At 42.0% G+C, this 18,989-nt stretch overlaps 1 protein-coding gene across 1 annotated transcript in view; it reads right to left on the bottom strand.

The window, feature by feature from the left end:
• The window catches only part of LOC140741776 (doublesex- and mab-3-related transcription factor 1-like), a 175,094-nt gene extending 156,640 nt beyond the window's left edge, over window positions 1-18,454 (bottom strand). The window contains exons 1-2 of the mRNA XM_073072153.1: window positions 18,300-18,454; window positions 18,081-18,207 (exon numbers count right to left, since the gene is read on the bottom strand). Coding sequence (XP_072928254.1) covers window positions 18,081-18,207; window positions 18,300-18,304 — 132 coding nt within the window. The 5' untranslated portion in view covers window positions 18,305-18,454. The remainder of the gene's footprint in view (window positions 1-18,080; window positions 18,208-18,299) is intronic.
• Window positions 18,455-18,989: the final 535 nt, after the last annotated feature.

Here is an 18,989-nt window from a genome sequence, read left to right as displayed (position 1 = left end):
TGTACAAGGCATTGGTAAGGCCAAATTTGGAGTATTGTGTACAGTTCTGGTCACCGAATTATAGAAAAGTTATCAACAAAATAGAGAGAGTACAGTGGAGATTTACTAGAATGTTACCTTGGTTTCAGCACCTAAGTTACAGAGAAAGGTCGAACAAGTTAGGTCTTTATTCTCTGGAGCGTAGAAGGTTGAGGGGGGACTTGATAGAGGTATTTAAAATTATGAGGGGGATAGATAGAGTTGACATGGATAGGCTTTTTCCATTGAGAGTAGGAGAGATTCAAACAAGAGGACATGAGTTGAGAGTAAGGAGGCAGAAATTTAGGGGTAACATGAGTGGTAACTTCTTTACTCAGAGAGTGGTAGCTGTGTGGAATGAGCTTCCAGTAGAAGTGGTAGAGACAGGTTCGATATTTTCATTTAAAGTAAAATCGGATAGGTATATGGAGAGGAAAGAAATGGAGGGTTACGGGCTGAGTGCAGGTCGGAGGGACTAGGTGAGAGTAAGCATTCGGTATGGACTAGAAGGGCCAAGATGGCCTGTTTCCCTGCTATAATTGTTATATGGTTATATGTGCACTTTGCCTTGATCAAAACAACTTCTAGTGGGCCTTAGAAAAAGAATTGTAGTAATGCATGAAGCTAGAAAAGGCTATAAAAACATTTCTAAAGCTCCTGGAGTTCATGAGTCCACAGTAAGAGAAATTGTCTACAAACGGAGGACATTCAATACTGTTGCCACTCTCCCTAATAGTGGGTGTCCTGCAAAGATCACACCAGGAGCATGATGTGCAGTGCTGAAGGAGGTGAAAAAACCCAAGAGTAACAGCAAAAGACCTGCAGAAATCTCTAGAACTTGCTGAAGACTCTGTTCATGTGTCCACTATAAGCAAAACAATGAACAAAGAATGGAGTTCATGGAAGGATACGACAGAGGAAACCACTGCTCTCCAAAAAAAAAACATTGCTGCAAATCTCAAGTTTGCAAAAGGCCACCTGGATGCTCCACAATGTTCTGTGGACAGCTGAGACAAAAATTGAACTTTTTTGCAGAAATGCACACCCCTATGTTTGGAAAAAATAGGGCACTGCACACCAACACCAAAACATCATCCCAACTGTGAAGCATGGTGGAAGGAGATCATGGTTTGGGGTTTTTTTTGCTGCCTCAGTGCCTGGAAAGCTTGCAATCGTTGAGGGAACAATGAATTCAAAATTGTATCAAAACATTTCTATGGCTTGCCCACAGAAAGCAAAGAGTGGTTGTTGACAGTGCATATTCAGTATGGATGTCGGTCACCAGTGATGTGCCTCAGGGATCTGTTCTGGGACTCCTACTCTTCATGGTTTTTATAAATGACCTGGATGAAGACGTGGAGGGATGGGTTAGTAAGTTTGCTGATGACACAAAGGTTGGAGGTCTTGTGGATAGTGTGGAGGGCTGTCCGAGGTTACAGCAGGACACTGATAGGGTGCAAGACTGGGCTGAGAAGTGGCAGATAGAGTTCAACCCAGATAAGTGTGAAGTGTTTCATTTTGGTAGGTCAAATATGATGACAGAATATAGTATTAATGGTAAGAATCTTGGCAGTGTGGAAGATCAGAGGGATCTTGGGGTCCGAGTCCATAGGACACTCAAAGCTGCTGTGCAGGTTGACTCTGTGGTTAAGAAGGCATATGGTGCATTGGCCTTCATCAATGATGGGATTGAGTTTAGGAGTCGAGAGGTAATGTTGCAGCTATATAGGACCCTGGTCAAACCCCACTTGGAGTACTGTGCTCAGTTCTGGTTGCCTCACTATAGGAAGGATGTGGAAACCATAGAAAGGGTGCAGAGGAGATTTACAAGGATGTTGCCTGGATTGGGGAGCATGCCTTGTGAGAATAGGTTTTTTCCTTGGAGCGACAAGGATGAGAGGTGACCTGAGAGAGGTGTATAAGATAAGAGGCTTTGATCGTGTGGATAGTCAGAGGCTTTTTCCCAGGGCTGAAATGGCTAGCATGAGAGGGCACAGTTTTAAGGTGCTTGGAAGTAGGTACAGAGGTGATATCAGGGGTGAGTTTTTTTACGCAGAGAGTGGTGAGTGTGTGGAATGGGTTACCGGCGATAGTGGTGGAGGCAGATACGATCTTTTAAGAGACCCCTGGATAGGTACATGGAGCTTAGAAAAATAGAGAGCTATGGGTAACCCTAGGTAATTTCTAAGGTAGGGACATGCTTGGCACAGCCTTGTGGGCTGAAGGGCCTGTATTGTGCTGTAGGTTTTCTATGTTTCTATTTTACAGGAGAATGTCAGGGTAGCAGTCCATAACCTGAAGCTTCATAGAAGTTGGATTATGTAACAAGGCAATAACCCAAAACACTAGAGTAAATCAACAACAGAATGGTTTAAAAAGAAGAGAATTTGTGTTTTGGAATGGCCAAATCAGAGTCCAGATCTTAATGATGCTGTGGCTTGACCTGAAGATGGCTGTTCATGCAAGGTATCCCAGAAATATTGATGAACTCAAACAGTTCTGTGTGGAGTAAAGGTCTAAAATTCTTCCTTACTGTTCTGCAAGTTTGATATACAGCTACAGGAAACATTTGGTGGAGGTTATTGCTGCTAAAGTACGTTCTACCAGTTATTAAGTATAAGGGTTCACATACTTTTTCCAGCCTGGACTGTGAATGATTAAACTATGTGTTTAATAAAGACATGGAAAATACAATTGTTTGTTTGTTATTAGTTTAGGCAGATCGTGTTTGTCTATTATTGTGACAGATGAGATCAGATCGTATTTTATGAGTAATTAATGCAGAAAACCAGGTAACTAGAAAGGGTTCACAAATTTTTTTCTTGCAACTGTAGATTTAAAGAGAAAAAGGGAGGCATGAATGGATATTGGACCATTGGAAAATGATGTGAGGACCAGTAATGATATATGAACTTGATAAGTATTTTGTGTCAGTCTCTATTGTAGAAGATATCAGCAGCGTGCCAGAAATTCAAGAGTTTTGGGGGTAGAAGTGAGTGTAGTCATTATAACTAAGGAGAAATTGCTTGGAAGTTAAATGGTCTGAAGGTAGATAAGATACCAGGACCAAATAGAGTACACTTCAGGTTTCTGAAAGAGGTAGCTGAACAGATTGTGAGAGGCGATAGTAGTGATCCTTGAAGAATCACTAGATTCTGAATATTTCCGAAGGACTGGAAATTTTCAAATGTCACACCATTCCTTAAGAAGGGAGGGAGGCAAAAGACAGGAAATTATAGGCCAGTTGGCCTGACTTTAATGGGTGGGAAGATGTAGGAGTTCATTATTAAGGATGAGGTTTCAGGGTTCTTGGAGGCACATGATAAAATAGGCCAAAGTTAGTATGGTTTCCTTAAGGGGAAATCTTGCCTGACAAACCTGTAAGAATTCTTTGAGGAAATAAAAGGCAGGATAGACAAAGGAGAGTCAGTGGATATTGTTTACCTGGATTTTCAAAAGGCCTTTGACAAGGTGTCACACATGAGGCTGTCAGTCAAGATAAGATCCCATGGTACAAGGGGAAATAAACCAGCATGGAAAAGAGATCGGCTTTCTGGAAGGAGGCGAAGAGTGGGAATAAAGGGGGCCTCCTCTGGTTGGCTGCCGGTGACTGGTGACATTCTGCATGGATTGGTGTTGGGGGCTGCATCTTTCCACATTATACATCGACCAGTTGGATGACAGAATTGATTGGTTTTGTGGTCTAGTTTTTGAACAGCACAAAGATAATGACTGGTAGTGTTGAGGAAGCCGAGAGACTAGGAGAATGGGCAACGAAGTGGCAGATGGAATACAGTGTAGGGAAATGTATGGTCATGCACTTAAGTAGAAGGAAAAAAGTTGTAGACAATTTTCTAAACGGGTAGAAAATTCAGAAATTATAGGCACAAAGGGATTTGGGGGGGTCCTCCTGCAGGATTCTCTGAAGATTAACTTGTAGGATGTGTTGGTGTTAAGGAAGGCAAAAGAAATATTAGCATTCATTTTGAGAGGACTAGACTATGAAAGCAAGTATGTAATGCTGAGGCTTTATAAGGCATTGTTCAGACCACAGTTGGGAGTATTGTGAGCTGCTTTGTGCCCCTTATCTAAGAATGGAAGTCCTGGCATCGGAAAGGATTCAGAGGACGTTCACGATAATAATACTGGGAATGAAAGGGTTAATGTATGAGGTGTGCTTGATGGCTCTGGGCCTGTACTTGCTGGAATTTAGAAAAATGAGAAGCCTATCTCATTGAGGCCTATCGAATATTGAAAGTCTTAGCTGGAGTGGATGTGGAGAGGATATTTCCTATAGTTGGAGAGTCTAGGTTCAAAGGGTACAGCCTCAGAATACAGTATAAGGAAATTCCTTTAGAACAGAGATGAGGAGAAATCTTTCCAGCCAGAGGTTAGTGAATCTGTGGAATTCATTGCTGTGGAGGCAAGACAAGGCATATCAGAATTGGGCCAGTTGACCCATCAAATCTGCTCTACCATTCCCTAATGGCTGATTTATTTTTCCTCTCAACCCCATTCTCAAGTCTTTTTCCCACAACCTTTGATGCCATGAGGTCAAGTCATTGGATAAACTTCAAGCGGAGGTTGGTGGGGTCGAGACTAGTAAGGATGTCAAAAGTTACGAGGAAAATGCAGGAGAATGGGGTTGAGAGGAATGATGGAATGGCAAAGCAGCGGCTTAATATTTGGCATGTGACTGATTCTGCAGCATTGCAAAGGTATCTGATGCCATCTACTGGGAGAAACCATAACTTGTCTTAGTAAGATCAGTGATTTAAAAAGCAGCAAAACTAACTAAATGAATGCAGGCAACTAAACAAAAGAAAGAACATATCAAACATGGTAATCAGAAATTATGGTTAGGCTATTCAACAGCTGTCATTAAGTTTAAAGAGTGAGGATTCATCAATTTCTTCTCTCACATTAGGAAGGATTGGAGATCTATTCCTTCCTGAAGATCTGAAAATGGGAAGTCAAAGACTTACATATTCGAGTGCATTCTATACATCCTTAGCAAGCACGTCTACCCTCACCATTCTTCCATCGGCAGTAATCTTTGCCAGTAAATTTATTTTATCTCCCCTTCTCCTAGCTCTGTTGCATTTATGACTGCATCGCATTGACATTAAGCCTACTCTCAGTGGCGGCTTTGTAAACATGCCTCCTGTATCTAATAAAAAGGCAACTGAGTGCACCTCATGGTCTTCCGCCACTGCAGCCCATCCACTTCAAGGTTTGATATGTTGTGTGCTCAGACATGCTCTTCTCCACGGTTATTTGAGTGACTGTCACCTTCCTGTCATTTTGAAGCAGTCTGGCCATTCTCCTCCAACCTCTCTCATTAATAAGGCATTTCCGCCCACAGAATTGCCACGCACTGGATGTTATTTTTTTGTTTTTCGCACCAATCTCTGTAAACTCTAGAGACTGCTGAGTATGAAAATCCCAGGGGGATTAATTAAATCAGGGATAATTAAACATGGGTTTCGGTCTGTACCTCGTAAGTTGATGTTGCTCGGTGAACCCAAATCATGCTTTGTTGAAACTCGCTGGGGAAAAAAAACACTGATGGCTGACTGAAGAATCTCCAGCTCTCCAATGTCTGTCTAATTGTACTGGCTAATGAGGTGGAGAAACGCCCTCCAGGAAGAGGTCATGGCATATAATAGAGAAAGTGTGGAGAAGACCCCAGGGAAAGTTACTAACTGTACCAGGACATAAACTCCAAAGACTTTGATTGAATGCAGGAAGAAGTTTAATATCATTGCATGGATTGTCAGCATCAACGTATCTTCATCTCCCTTCCCTTCAAAGTTATCACTAGCCTCAAACACCAAGTGATACATCCTCAAACTCACTAGAGACGTGCTTACATCAGCATTGCTTCCAAGAGAGTTATCAGCATTTACTGTGAAAGGTGCCAGGGCCACAAAAGATACGGAGATCAGAGAATATGACTAATTTCACAATCATTATGGATCTTCAAGATGGTGCTCAAGAAAGCCTCGCCCTCTTCCTTCCCTTCCCTTCCATTCACACGATCCTTCCTCTATTATGTTTCAGGCAGCCTAGAAATCCCTTCTAGCACTCTGTCATTTGCAATCTTTCAAATCCTCACTCCAGGGTCAGAATCAGAATCAGGTTTAACGTCACTGGTGTATGTCGTGAAATTTGTTGTCTTAGCAGCAGCAGCAGCAATACAATGCAGTGCTTTATAATAATTGTTAGATTAGATGTTAGGTTTGAATTGGAATGTGAAAAGTCGCTAACCGTAAGTGAATGACAACCCATGATGAAGGAATGAGCCGCACTCACGACAGCTCCCCAAGGGGTGAGATAACATGGGTTCTGCTGTAACAGGCTCAGATGACAATCCCAAAGAATATGAGGACATTCAGTTCTTGAACCAACCTTCACAACCCTAATCAACACTATGACCACTTTAATTATTTTGCACTTATTTTGCTTTTCTCCCCTACTTTTCTTGTAAAAATGTATAATTTATGTTTAATTTGTGTTTTCTTGTGAATGTTACTTATCAGATGCTACAGAATATGCATTTCCAAGCACCTGTGCACTCATGTACATGTATTGTGTAATAAATTCAACTCTAATCCTTTCCAGCAGTGAAGCAATAGCTTCAATCCAGTGTGGCGTGATGATTGAGTCTGCCAGTATCCAATAACTGTTGTTTCTCCTTTCATGCCCGCACAAACAGAATGCAGTCAATGCTTAGGTGCTAATCGTAGAAGCTTATATTACTGCCGTCAGAGTTTTAGACAACAGTCTTCCATGCATATCTAAGGTATGGCAGGTATGGCACGTGCCCTGGGTGCCTCTTGAAGGGGGGGGGGGCACCACTGAGCAGTTTCTATTAAAGTCAGACAAACCATCCTCGGATAGTGAGAAAAGAATTTTCTTCAGATGTATGATCTGTCTTTGATTACCGTGGGTGAGAAGCACTAGGATGGCCTTATTTCAGAGCATTCTGTAAGAAGACCATGAAACATTTCTTCATGAAGAAGAAGGAAAGTGGAGCTGAAGGACGGAAGAGATGAAAATTGGAGGCGGAGGAAGCCAAGAAGTCGAGCAAGTTCTTCATGCCCTTCTTTGAAAAGCCCACAACAAGTAGTTCGACACATTCCATGGAGTCGCCTGCACCTGCTACAAGTTTTTTAGAATCTGAAGGTGGATCATGTACAAATGCATCTCAAGCCGAGGAGGAAGTCAAGTCAGATAAATTCGAGTATGACGAGATTAATAGTGAGGCTGCCACAGAGAATGTGGACAGGACAGGAGGGGAAGACGGTGGTGGTGATGTTGAGTTTATTGACGAGATTTTACCTGACGAGATTGAACCTGACGACATTGAACCTAGTGAACTGGATGGTGTCAAAGAGCCTCAAACTGTCAGACCAGAAGTGATTGAACAGCATGACATTGGACTTCTGAAGCTCGACAAGGATACTGGAAAAGCAATTCTGCCTGATGCATTGAGTACAGAAATAATAAAGCTGGGTTCGAAGTATTTCCAGAACAGTGAGAGGCCTTTCCTACCAACAAATAACCGCTCAATAAACAAAACTTGGTTGAAGAGGAAATTGGAAAATTGTCATGGTGAGGAAGTGACTCGCTCATGGGTGGTCTATTCCCCTTCTAAAATGTCTGCATTTTCTATCTGTTGTCTTCTCTATTCCCCGTCAGACCATCAATTCTCATTGGAGCAGGAAAGTGGATTCAACCAGTGGAAAGCATCAGCAAGGATTAGTGTTCATGAAAATGCCAAGAAACATCGGGAATGCTTCACACAGTGGAAAGAAATTGAGCTGGAAACAGAGGAGTTATTGACGTGGTATTTCAGTCATAGTTTGAGAAGGAAAAGCAGAAATGGCGTGATATCTTGACGAGAAACCATCACTACATAAAATTCCTTGCGACTCAGAACCTAGCTTTGCGAGGACACAGGGAGTTACTTCAGCTAGATGATGACTCCAATGTGGGAAATTTCCTTGGCTTACTGAAACTACTGGCCATCTTTGACCCTGTCGTAAAAGAACATCTCACTCATTTGGAAAGTCATCCTGGATCCATGTCTTATCTTTCGCTGGGTGTCCAGAACAAATTCATCCACATGATGGCATCCACTGTTCGCCAGAGTTTACTGAGAAGCATTCATAAAGCCAAGTACTATGGTCTCATGTTCGATTCGACTCCTGATCAGGCACACCGTGAGCAAATGTCAGAAGTAGCGAGGTATGTGGAAGTTGATTTTGAGAGGAAAACAGTCTGTGTTAGAGAGTCCTTCCTTGGTTTTATCCAGATAAGCCAGAAGGATGCTGAGAGCTTGGTTGAAGACATCTTGAAATAGCTAGAGAAGGATGAAATGGAGCTACAAGATTGTCGGTCACAGTGCTATGACAATGCTGCTGTGATGGCTGGACACAGAAGGGGTGTTCATCAAAGAGTAAGTGAGAAAAACAACCTGGCAATGTTTGTGAATTGCAACATTCACTCACTCAGCTTGGTAGGTGTACATGCAGCCAAGCGGGATACAGTGATGGTCACGTTTTTAGGAACCATCGAAGCTCTCTACATGTTTTTCTCTTGTTCAACACAGCACTGGGAAAAACTCAAAAACGCCGTGTCTGTGGTTGTTAAGTTGGAGTCCGAAACCAGGTGGAGTGCAAGGACAGAAGCAGTGAAGCCCGTCAAAAGTACCTTGAGGAGACACTTCAAGTTCTCCTGACATGATAGACAATGAAAACGAGACCAATGAAACAAGAAGTGACGCAAGGCAGCTGTACAACCGCATATTGAGTTACAATTTTCTGATTTTGCTAGGATTTTGGAACACAGTACTCATTCGCATTGAGCGTATTCAAAAGAGGCTGCAGGGTCCTAGCATGAACTTCCACAATGCTGCCCTGGATTTGAAAGCCCCCCGAGATAATTTTTATTATGAATGGGAAGTGTTGGTCAGTGAGTCACTTGAAGAAGGAGTCAGTCTCTGTCAAGAATGGAATATTGAAGTTGAAAGACGTCAGAGACGAAAGAAACGAATAGCTGATGAGAACTCGAGAGATGCTGGGTTAACAGCTAAGGAGGAAATGGAGACAGTCATGAAGGGAACACTCGACTGTCGTTACAGAGAAATGGACGAAAGGTTTGCTCATTTGCACGACACTGACGCCAAGTTTGGGTTCCTTCTCGATGTCGAGGGATTGTGTTACGGTGCCGACAGTAATGACCTAAAGAAGAAGTGTGAAAATTTGGGTGAATTGTACAGCTCTGATGTTGATGGACAGCAGCTATATGAAGAAATTTTGGATTGCAGAAGGTTGCTATCAAGGTGGGTCAACATGAAAATATCAAGACCTGAAGAGCTTCTTGGATTTATTGTTCAATATGGAGATGAGAGCATCTTCTCCAATCTTCACATTGCTATTCAGATAATGCTAACCATCGCAGTTTCCATCGCCAGCTGTGAGAGATCATTCAGCAAGTTAAAACTAATACTTTTGTATTTGAGAGCCTCCATGGGTCAAGGCAGACTCTGTGATCTTGCTCTGCTGAGTGTAGAAAGAGAAGAAACTGAAAAAACTGACTTTGATCACATCATAGACCAATTTGCATCAGTGAAAGAAAGGGAAGTGCAGTTATAATTTTCATGTAGTGCCATAATTTGCTAATTAAAAGATTAACAAGCTTGACTTGTTTTTTGAGCCATGGGTGTCAGATGTTTGGACAGGGGTGCAATTTCAGTGCTTGCCATAGGTGCTATTTTCTGTAGATACACCCCTGCTTTTATGGGCATTGAACGTAACATGGTGATGCAGCAGTGGCTGGGAGGAGTGAGAGGGTGATGTCTGAAGCCATTTTTTCTGAGTCATGAGCTGCCAATGCTCATGTTTCATGCGGTGGCCATTGCAATAACTATGTAGAACACGTGCAAAAATAAACACAGAGAGAACAGGCATAAGAGCACACACAGGGGGTGCTATTACTGCTCGAGGAGGCAGAGTTTGGAGTTCAATTCTAGCACCGTCTGTAAGGAGTTGCTGTACGTCCTCCTTGTGGAATGTTCAGGTTTTCCCCGGCGCACCGGTCTCCTCCCACGTCCAGAAATATACTGCGGAGGCTAATTGGCCACTGTAAATTGTCCTGTGATTAGGTTAAGGTTAAACTGAAGATGTCAGGGGTGACAGGAGTGGCAAGGCTCTAGGGGCCAGGAAGGCCTACTCTAAGCTGTATTGTTAAATAAGTAAATAAAAAGGGTAAGGCCATATTTAATCTATTACTTTATTTTAGTGTAATTTATGGAAAGTAATTTTGCTGAAGTTGCTGAAGGTGAAGTACAGAGGGAGGTAAAAGTCATACATCAGTGGAAATTGATTATTTGAATGGCAATTGATTTAATTGGTCTCTGATCACATGAACAGAAAAAAAGTTGCTGATATGGGCCACAACCTCTAGTCCTCCTGCTTTTCCACTTTCTCCTTTTCATTCTATAACTAACCTCCATCTCCACTGCTTCAGGACACTCACTTTACGTATGATAATGATATGTAGTTTCAGCGTCACTTAAATGTGTCTTTAGCAACATCATAGGCCTTATGAACAAGTACACAGTCATCGGTGTAATGTAGCATGGTAAAGCACTACTATGCCTGATGAGTGCAGCCCCATCAACACTGAAGGAGCTTGAAGCTATCCGGGACTAAGTAGCTTGTTCTACGATTCTTGTTCTCAGCGTTATTTATTTACTTATTGGTTTGTTTGTATTTGCAAACTTTGCGCATTGGTTGTCAGTTTTTGTTTGTGTTGAGTTTTTCATTAATTCTATTGTATTTCTTTGTTCTGCTGTGAATGCCTGCAAGAAAATGAATCTTGGGATAGTATATGGTGACATATATGTACTTTGATAATAAATTTACTTTAAACTTTGATTGACACTTACAGAGTCATAAAGCACCAAAACAGACCCTTCAGTTCAAGTTTCCTACCTGTCAGCAATGATAGATAGATAGATAGATAGATACTTTATTCATCCCCATGGGGAAATTCAACTTTTTTCCAATGTCCCATACACTTGTTGTAGCAAAACTAATTACATACAATACTTAACTCAGTAAAAATATGATATTCATCTAAATCACTCTCTCAAAAAGCATTAATAATAGCTTTTAAAAAGTTCTTAAGTAGTTTACTTAAATACATTAAATACAATCAACCCCGGCACTTTAACATATCTTACTCCTGGCGGTTGAATTGTAAAGCCTAATGGCATTGGGGAGTATTGACCTCTTCATCCTGTCTGAGGAGCATTGCATCGATAGCAACCTGTCGCTGAAACTGCTTCTCTGTCTCTGGATGGTGCTATGTAGAGGATGTTCAGGGTTTTCCATAATTGACCGTAGCCTACTCAGCGCCCTTCGCTCAGCTACCAATGTTATACTCTCCAGTACTTTGCCCACGACAGAGCCCGCCTTCCTTACCAGCTTATTAAGACGTGAGGCGTCCCTCTTCTTAATGCTGCCTCCCCAACACACCACCACAAAGAAGAGGGCGCTCTCCACAACTGACCTATAGAACATCTTCAGCATCTCACTACAGACATTGAATGACGCCAACCTTCTAAGGAAGTACAGTCGAATCTGTGCCTTCCTGCACAAGGCATCTGTGTTGGCAGTCCAGTCTAGCTTCTCGTCTAACTGTACTCCCAGATACTTGTAGGTCTTAACCTGCTCTACACATTCTCCATTAATGATCACTGGCTCCATATGAGGCCTAGATCTCCTAAAGTCCACCACCATCTCCTTGGTCTTGGTGATATTGAGACGCAGGTAGTTTGAGTTGCACCATATCACAAAAATGCTCCCTCTAAGGTGTGCACACACTCACGTCTTTTGCTACTAGCCACAAAGGAATTTAAACTGCACACATAAGGTTGTCACCCTCTACCTCATTGGAACGTTAAGTATATTTCACAATTGTACACAATCACGTTTCCTTTTCCAGTTTCTGTTGACAACGTGGAGTTTGTGATGATTTGTCTGCAAATTTTAGAACTGGATATTTATATTGTTTTCACTCAAGAAATTATTCAGTATGCACATGTTATTGTCACTGGGCAAAAAATTGCACAGCAAAAGATTTTTGTGCACACTGGTCATTACAAATTGGAGGGGACATTGCCTGTCAGGTTCGTCAACCACTTTAAGCATTCATATTCATCATCACCCATTCACAATGAGGTGTACCATCCACAAAATGCAGTGACCTACCTTGACTCCTCCCAAAAGCAGTTCTCAGACCCACGACCTGTACCACCAAAGAGGAGAGGGCATGGGACCACCTCCACTTTCTGGTACTTCTCCAAGATGTCAACTTAATGATCTGGAAATACATTGCTAGTCCTTTATCAACACTGAATCTGGAATAACCTCCGGACACTTTCAACAGAAGCACTGTGAAGTTTCAAGGAGAGATCTTGCCATCAATTTGTCAAGACCTTTCTTGCAATGCCTAATTTCATAAAATAAATAAATCAAAAAATATCTTCCATGCAGATAAACAGGAAAATTACAGAAAGGACTAGCAATGTATTTCCAGATCATTAGGTTGACAGCTTGGAGAAGAACCAGAAAGTGGAGGTGTTCCCGTGCCTTGTCCTCTTTGGTGGTAGAAGTCGGAGTTGTGACAACTGTTACTGGGAGGAGTGTGCTACCAAAGGGTTTCCGTGCAAAACACTGACTGTACTCTTTTCTATAGATGCTGCCTGGCCTGCTGCGTTCCTCCAGCATCTTGTGTGTGTTGCTTGGATTTCCAGCATCTGCAGATTTTCTCTTGTTTGAAACAGGAAAATAAGTCTGGCTGAATAAATTCTGAGATCAAGAAAAATTATTATTAATAGTTTCTGAAAAAAGATGCCAATGCAGTCAGTACTGCAAAGATACAGAAAGGGTTAATGAGATTGTAAAGTTCATTGTATCAGCTACAGATCATTTCTTGGAAACACTAAGTAGGCAAATTGAGAAGTGTATTTCACAGACCTGTGAGTATGTACAGTATTTGCATTGAATGTAAGCATACATTCATGAAATGCTTTTAAAACGGAGTCAATCCATACTCCAGAACGTGCAAATGTAACGAGTCATGTGGACTTGGGGGTACATCCAACCGAATAACTGACGGAGCAGAAAAAAATGACTTCTGTGTTTAGAGTTTATGCATAAACTCGAAATAAGCAGCCTCAGCTGCAACTGAAGTTCTCCGTTAGTGGGGGAGTTTCTATTTAAATATCAGCGAGCTGGAGGAGTGAAGCACATTCCTATCAGCTGATGTTCAGTTTTAATCCTCCAAAGTTTCAATAATTAACAAGCAACTCTTTCTCTGAATTCCAGCTCAGACCTGGCTCCTTGTGTCAGACTTGAACCCTGAAGCTGCATTTAAATGACAATTTTTTGCTAACTTTAATGGCTGCGCACATTCCTTAAATTCGGTCCAATCATTTTCAAAACAATTTGCTTTTAAGTTGTGTTTAGTGCTGCCTAGTTTGACTGAATCACTCACTAACAGCATTTGACCATCACCAGTGTGTATATAAAACATTTTTGTTACAATACTGTCCATGTTTTTGCTTAGACATTTAATTTGCAACAGCACAAGCAAAACTCTGACTTAAGCTATTAGATTCAGAATCCAGTTTACTGCCACTGCCTTGCATGATCGATCACTGTCATTTATAACTTTGCACAGCAGTACAAAGTACAAAGACATGAAATTACTATACATTGCAAAATAAATAATTCCACCAAAGGAACAATGTAGTACTGTTCATGACCCATTCAGAAACCTGATGATAGAGGGAAAGAAGCTGCTTCTGAATCTTTGTCTGACTGGACTTTGAGGCGAATAGCTCTGCGTTCGAATCTGGCCAGCTCCTTCCATGCTTTCCATCTGTGCTGGGTCGAGCATCAAGCGAGCAACTTGGCCTTGTAAAAACCTGATAAGTGCTAAAGAAATGGCAAGGTTGCCACCCGATGTGCTACAAGGCGCGAAGAGGAGCAACGATCTGAATCGTTGAGTGTGTGCCTTCAGGCTCCTGTACCTCCTCTCCGATGGTAGTAATGAGAAGAGGGCATGGTCTGGATGGTGAGGGTCCTGAGTGAAGGATGCTGCCTTCTTGGGGCATTGCCACTTGAAGATATCCCTGATGGTAGAGAGGTTTGTGCCCGTGCTGAAGATGGCTGAATCTATAACCTTTTACAGCCTCTTGTGAACCTCCACACAGGCTGTGATGCAACCAGTTCCAACGCTCTCTACCGTACATCTAAAGAACCTCACTAACAGTTTTTGGTGACATACTAAATGTCCTCAAACTCCTTAAGAAGTGGAGATGCTGGTATGCTTTCTTTGTGGTTACATCCATGTGTTCGGCCCGGGGTAGATCGTCCAAGATGTTCACACCCAGGAATTTTAACCATTGACTCCTCAACGAGGACTGGTGCTCATTTTCCCAACTTACTCTTCCTTAAGTCTACAATCAACTTCTTTGTCTTACTGACATTGCGTACGAGGTTGTTCTCGTGACCAGCAGTGTGATTTCTGGTACAAACATTGAATTTTCCAATTTCAGGTAATCTACACCCTCAAGAGTTCTCTCGCGCACAGTCACTTTTCCTCTTCTTTTGCTCACTTTGAAATCTCTCCCTCTCATCCCATGGTTCAACCAACCCATTATCCCCTCCCTGTATGGTACCACCCAACACCTACCAGCCTCTATATAGCACTGCTCTCGCACTGCTCTACACTGCCTGACCTGCTGAGTCCTCCCAGCATTCTGCTTTTTGTATACGATTTCTGGGAAACATGCTGGACTTGGCTTGCTGCCTGCACTCACTGCGAGTGACACTCACTCCCTTTACTCACTTTTAGAGTTATAGAGTCAGGAAGCTGTATGCACGTTGGCCCAGTCTGTCCATGACGACCAAGACCACCTGAGATAGTCTCATTTGCTTACATTTGATACTTATTCCTCTAAACCTTTCCTCTCCATGTACCTGTCTAAAGGTTTTTTAAAAATTATAATCATACCCATCTCTACCACTTCCTCTGGCAGCTCATTCCACAGACACACGACCTTCTGCATGAATAAACTGTCTCTGAAGTTCCCTTTAAGTTTTTCTCCTCTCATCTTAAATCCATTTCCCTACTCTGGGAGAAACACTGCGACCATTCACTTTAACCTGTTACCTTCATGACTGTGTAAGCCTCTGTAACCTTTGCAAGTTCCTGTCTAATGCTATCTAACTTAGCCTTGTCCCAATGTAGGACTTCAACTAGAGGACCTTTATCCAAAACCAGATAAAAATAACAGAACACAGAGAATACACAATCCCTTTGGTCCGTGATTTCTGTGCTAAGTAAGATGCCAAATTGGAATAACTCCCTTCTGCCTTAACAAATCTATATTTGCCCATTCACTGAATATTCATATGCCCATATAAAACCCTGTTAAACTGTATCCACCACTATCACTGGCAGCCTGTTCCAGGTATCTACCAGTTCTGTATTTAAAAAAACTTGCCGCTCCCATACACTCTAAATATCCCCCCTCTCACCTTGAATGACAGTCCTCTAGCATGTGGCTCTAGCAGTAATCCAATGAATATATCTGTAGATCTATTCTCAAGTACTTGGAAAATGAATTTGCACCCATTTATATCCTTTACCCTGGATGATCAAAAAGAGGGATTCTGCATGGCAGCTCGAACACACCTCCACTTGGAAGTGGACTTTTGTTGTCCTGTGTTCCTCTCATAATTGGTTTATTTCTCGGTACCCACCATATTCCCGTGAATTTCCTGTGAACCACAGCAAATGGCTAGTTGAAAGAGTGAATGGTCCAAATGATTATCACCCTCCTTCACTAGGAACTCCAGTCATCCTTTTTTACTGATTGGGCTGACTCTCCACACACAATAGGCATCCTGCAAGGGTAAGTGAGTAGATCTCAGATACCATACGATTCTAATAAGTTTCATTTGTGTAATTAGAAACCTTTTACCATATTAACAAGTAAGTAGAAGCATTAAAATAATTTAAAATACCTGATGGATCTTTCTGTACAGTGCTGACAATTCCATTTAAATGTATGGGGTTGTACCCAATGCATCAGGGAGCCCTTGATACTGTAGGGTAATCTAAAGGGTGGAAATTTATGCATAATTCACAACATAAGATGATGAGAGGTATTGATCGTGTGGAGAGCCAGAGGCTTTTTCCCAGGGCTGAAATGGCTAGCATAGTTTTAAGGTGCTTGGAAGTAGGTACAAGGGGGATGTCAGAGGTAAGTTTGTCACACACAAAGTGGTGGGTGCCTGGGATGCATTGCCAATGGAGGTGGTAGAGGCGGATACAATAGGGTCTTTTAAGAGACTCTTAGGTACGTGGAGCTTAGAAAAATAGAGGGCTATGCGGTAGGGGAATTCTAGGCAGCTTCTGGGTAGGTTACATGGTCAGTACAACATTGTGGGCTGAAGGGCCTGTAATGTGCTGTAGATTTTCTGTGTTCTAACCACCAACACTGAGTTGGGTTTCACTATAAGAGGCTGGCCTGACGTGATGATGCAATGAACTGAGGTTTTATTTACCGCGCTTTGTGCCCTGTGTTTGGTTGATAGTTTCTCTTAAAAGTAAAACGCCTCTGCCATTTTATTTATTGAAACCTACAATGCAAACAATCCTCTGGGATTAGGAGCGAGTACAGGAATGGAGCAGTGGATCCATCTGGCCTGCAGCTTATTGCTGGCTTCTGTGCTTGATGGAGCTTGGAAGGAGATCTGACTGAAGCTAAACCGCAAACAGCCAATGAGTGGCATCGTCCTGTGTAACCTCTGTCTGCAAGCTGGTTTAATTGAACCCACTGCGCCCTATATGATTACAGAATGATACCTTTCAATCCCTTGAGCTGTTCTGCCACTCAAGCTGTTCATGGTCAATCTGTAGCTTTTTAGATGACCTCAGATGTCTCGATTTAAGTTTAAAATATTCATAAATAATTTATTATCCCACTCAATCCCATTCTCCTCATAACCTTTGATGCCCTTACCAATCAAGAACTTGGCCTCCAAAGCCGTCAGTGGCAATGAATTACAGATTCACCACTCTCTGGTTAAAGAAATTGGAAAACAATTAGATCATTTTGAGGAAAAAGAACTAATAAGTTATTGTCTAAACTGATTAATGAAAGTCTAAAACTTATCCTGATTTCTGGATCTATTTTATCTCCAGACAGAAGACTAGTGCCGGCGCAGTCAGTATCTGCTGCCTCACAGCTCAAGCATCCTGGGCTCAGCTCTGACCTCGGGTGCTATTCGCACATTTCCCCTGGGATCACGCGAGTTTCCACGCACATCCAAAAAAAATGTGCAGTCTGGTCGGTTAATCGGTCACTGTAAAATGCCCCCAGAGTGAATAGGATCTGGGGTGGGACAGAGGAATAGATGACAATACGGGGAGAATAAGGTAGGATTAGTGTAAAAATGGGTGCTTGATGCTCAGCATGGGTTGAAGGATCTGCTTCTGTACTATATCTCTATCATATCAGTTTCAGCGGTCTCAATTCTCTGGTTGAAATCGCTACTAATAATGTAAGGAACATTGTTATTGGATGGTGAACGTTTGTAAAGTTTACAGAGATACTTGAAGTTGTCACTAGATGTCAGTCTGCATCTATTCCGGAATTTGGAGAATTGCATTACCCAAATCTTCTTCTTGTTGCAGGAAAACTTCTTGGCTTGATCAAATTTAAGCTCCGCAACTAAATATTCTTAAGTAAATAAAAGTTGTGTAAAGGAATTCTTATAGATTGACGTAAAACAATGAAGTATTAAGAACTCAGATTTTGGACGGCTCCATGGAATTATTTCATAATGAAATCCATCTTGAAATCTGATTCATCAGCTTCTGTGGCAAGCCTAAACTCCTCTGAGTTGAATGAAGTGTGATTCAGCTGGGCGTCTAACCTGAACACCGCGACCCCTTCCCACCGCACTTACCTGGGCCGGATGCAGAAGGCTGGTCGAGCCGAACCTCCACCCCCGGCGATCAGCGAGCACTGTCATGAGCATACCCCGACGGGAAGCGGGGTCGGGTTTATAAACACTCACGGCTGCTGAAAATAATCTGTAAAAGTATTCACAGGAAAAATATTCAACACATGGAAATAATTCAACACATTAAAATAAGAAGAAAAAAATAACTTCCAGGTCAGAGACCTCATTTAAATGAATAGCGATCTCGATCCCAGACCAAGTGCAGATGGGGTGATGGGGCATCCCGGCACGTTCAGATCCGCTGCTTTCCAGTGCAGCCAAGTGGTAGGGGGCCGGTGTTTTTTAGTGTTTCTATTTCTTTTGCAGCCTGTGATCAGGTAGCGTAGTGTAAATTCAGAACTGGTTAATGTTAAAAAGACAAACAGAATACCGTAGGGCTGGAAATAGGGTGGCCTTTTCCAAAAAGGACATCGCATAGTGGTCATATATGTACAGTGCGTTTTTTTTTTAATATAAAATTTAAACCGTATTGCAAAAACAACAAATGCAAACATCTGATCACTTTATTAAATAAAAACTCTAACACGATACTATTTTATGCCTATATAAATCCAGCAAAAACCTAGCTATTTCATCATTAATCAGTGATTTTCTGCCAGAGCCCTTTTTCCTATTCAATGATTCATCCTTCTGCATACATGCATTCATACAGTATAAATAAAGAACTGAATGAAATGAATATTCGGTTTTACTCCTGCTGAAGCAGATATGTTAACCAAATTAACTTACTTCACAAACGAAAGGAAGTAGCCTGCTTAGGCCTACCATGGACTGCCAGGTATGGATGTCTATTTTTTGTATTTCTGCCCTTTACTTGCCATCTCCAGCAGTTTTCTGTACACGGCCCGGCAC

Source organism: Hemitrygon akajei, chromosome 2, assembly GCF_048418815.1.
Source record: "Hemitrygon akajei chromosome 2, sHemAka1.3, whole genome shotgun sequence".
Lineage (NCBI taxonomy): Eukaryota > Metazoa > Chordata > Chondrichthyes > Myliobatiformes > Dasyatidae > Hemitrygon > Hemitrygon akajei.
This window is presented reverse-complemented; position numbering and strand designations above follow the sequence as displayed.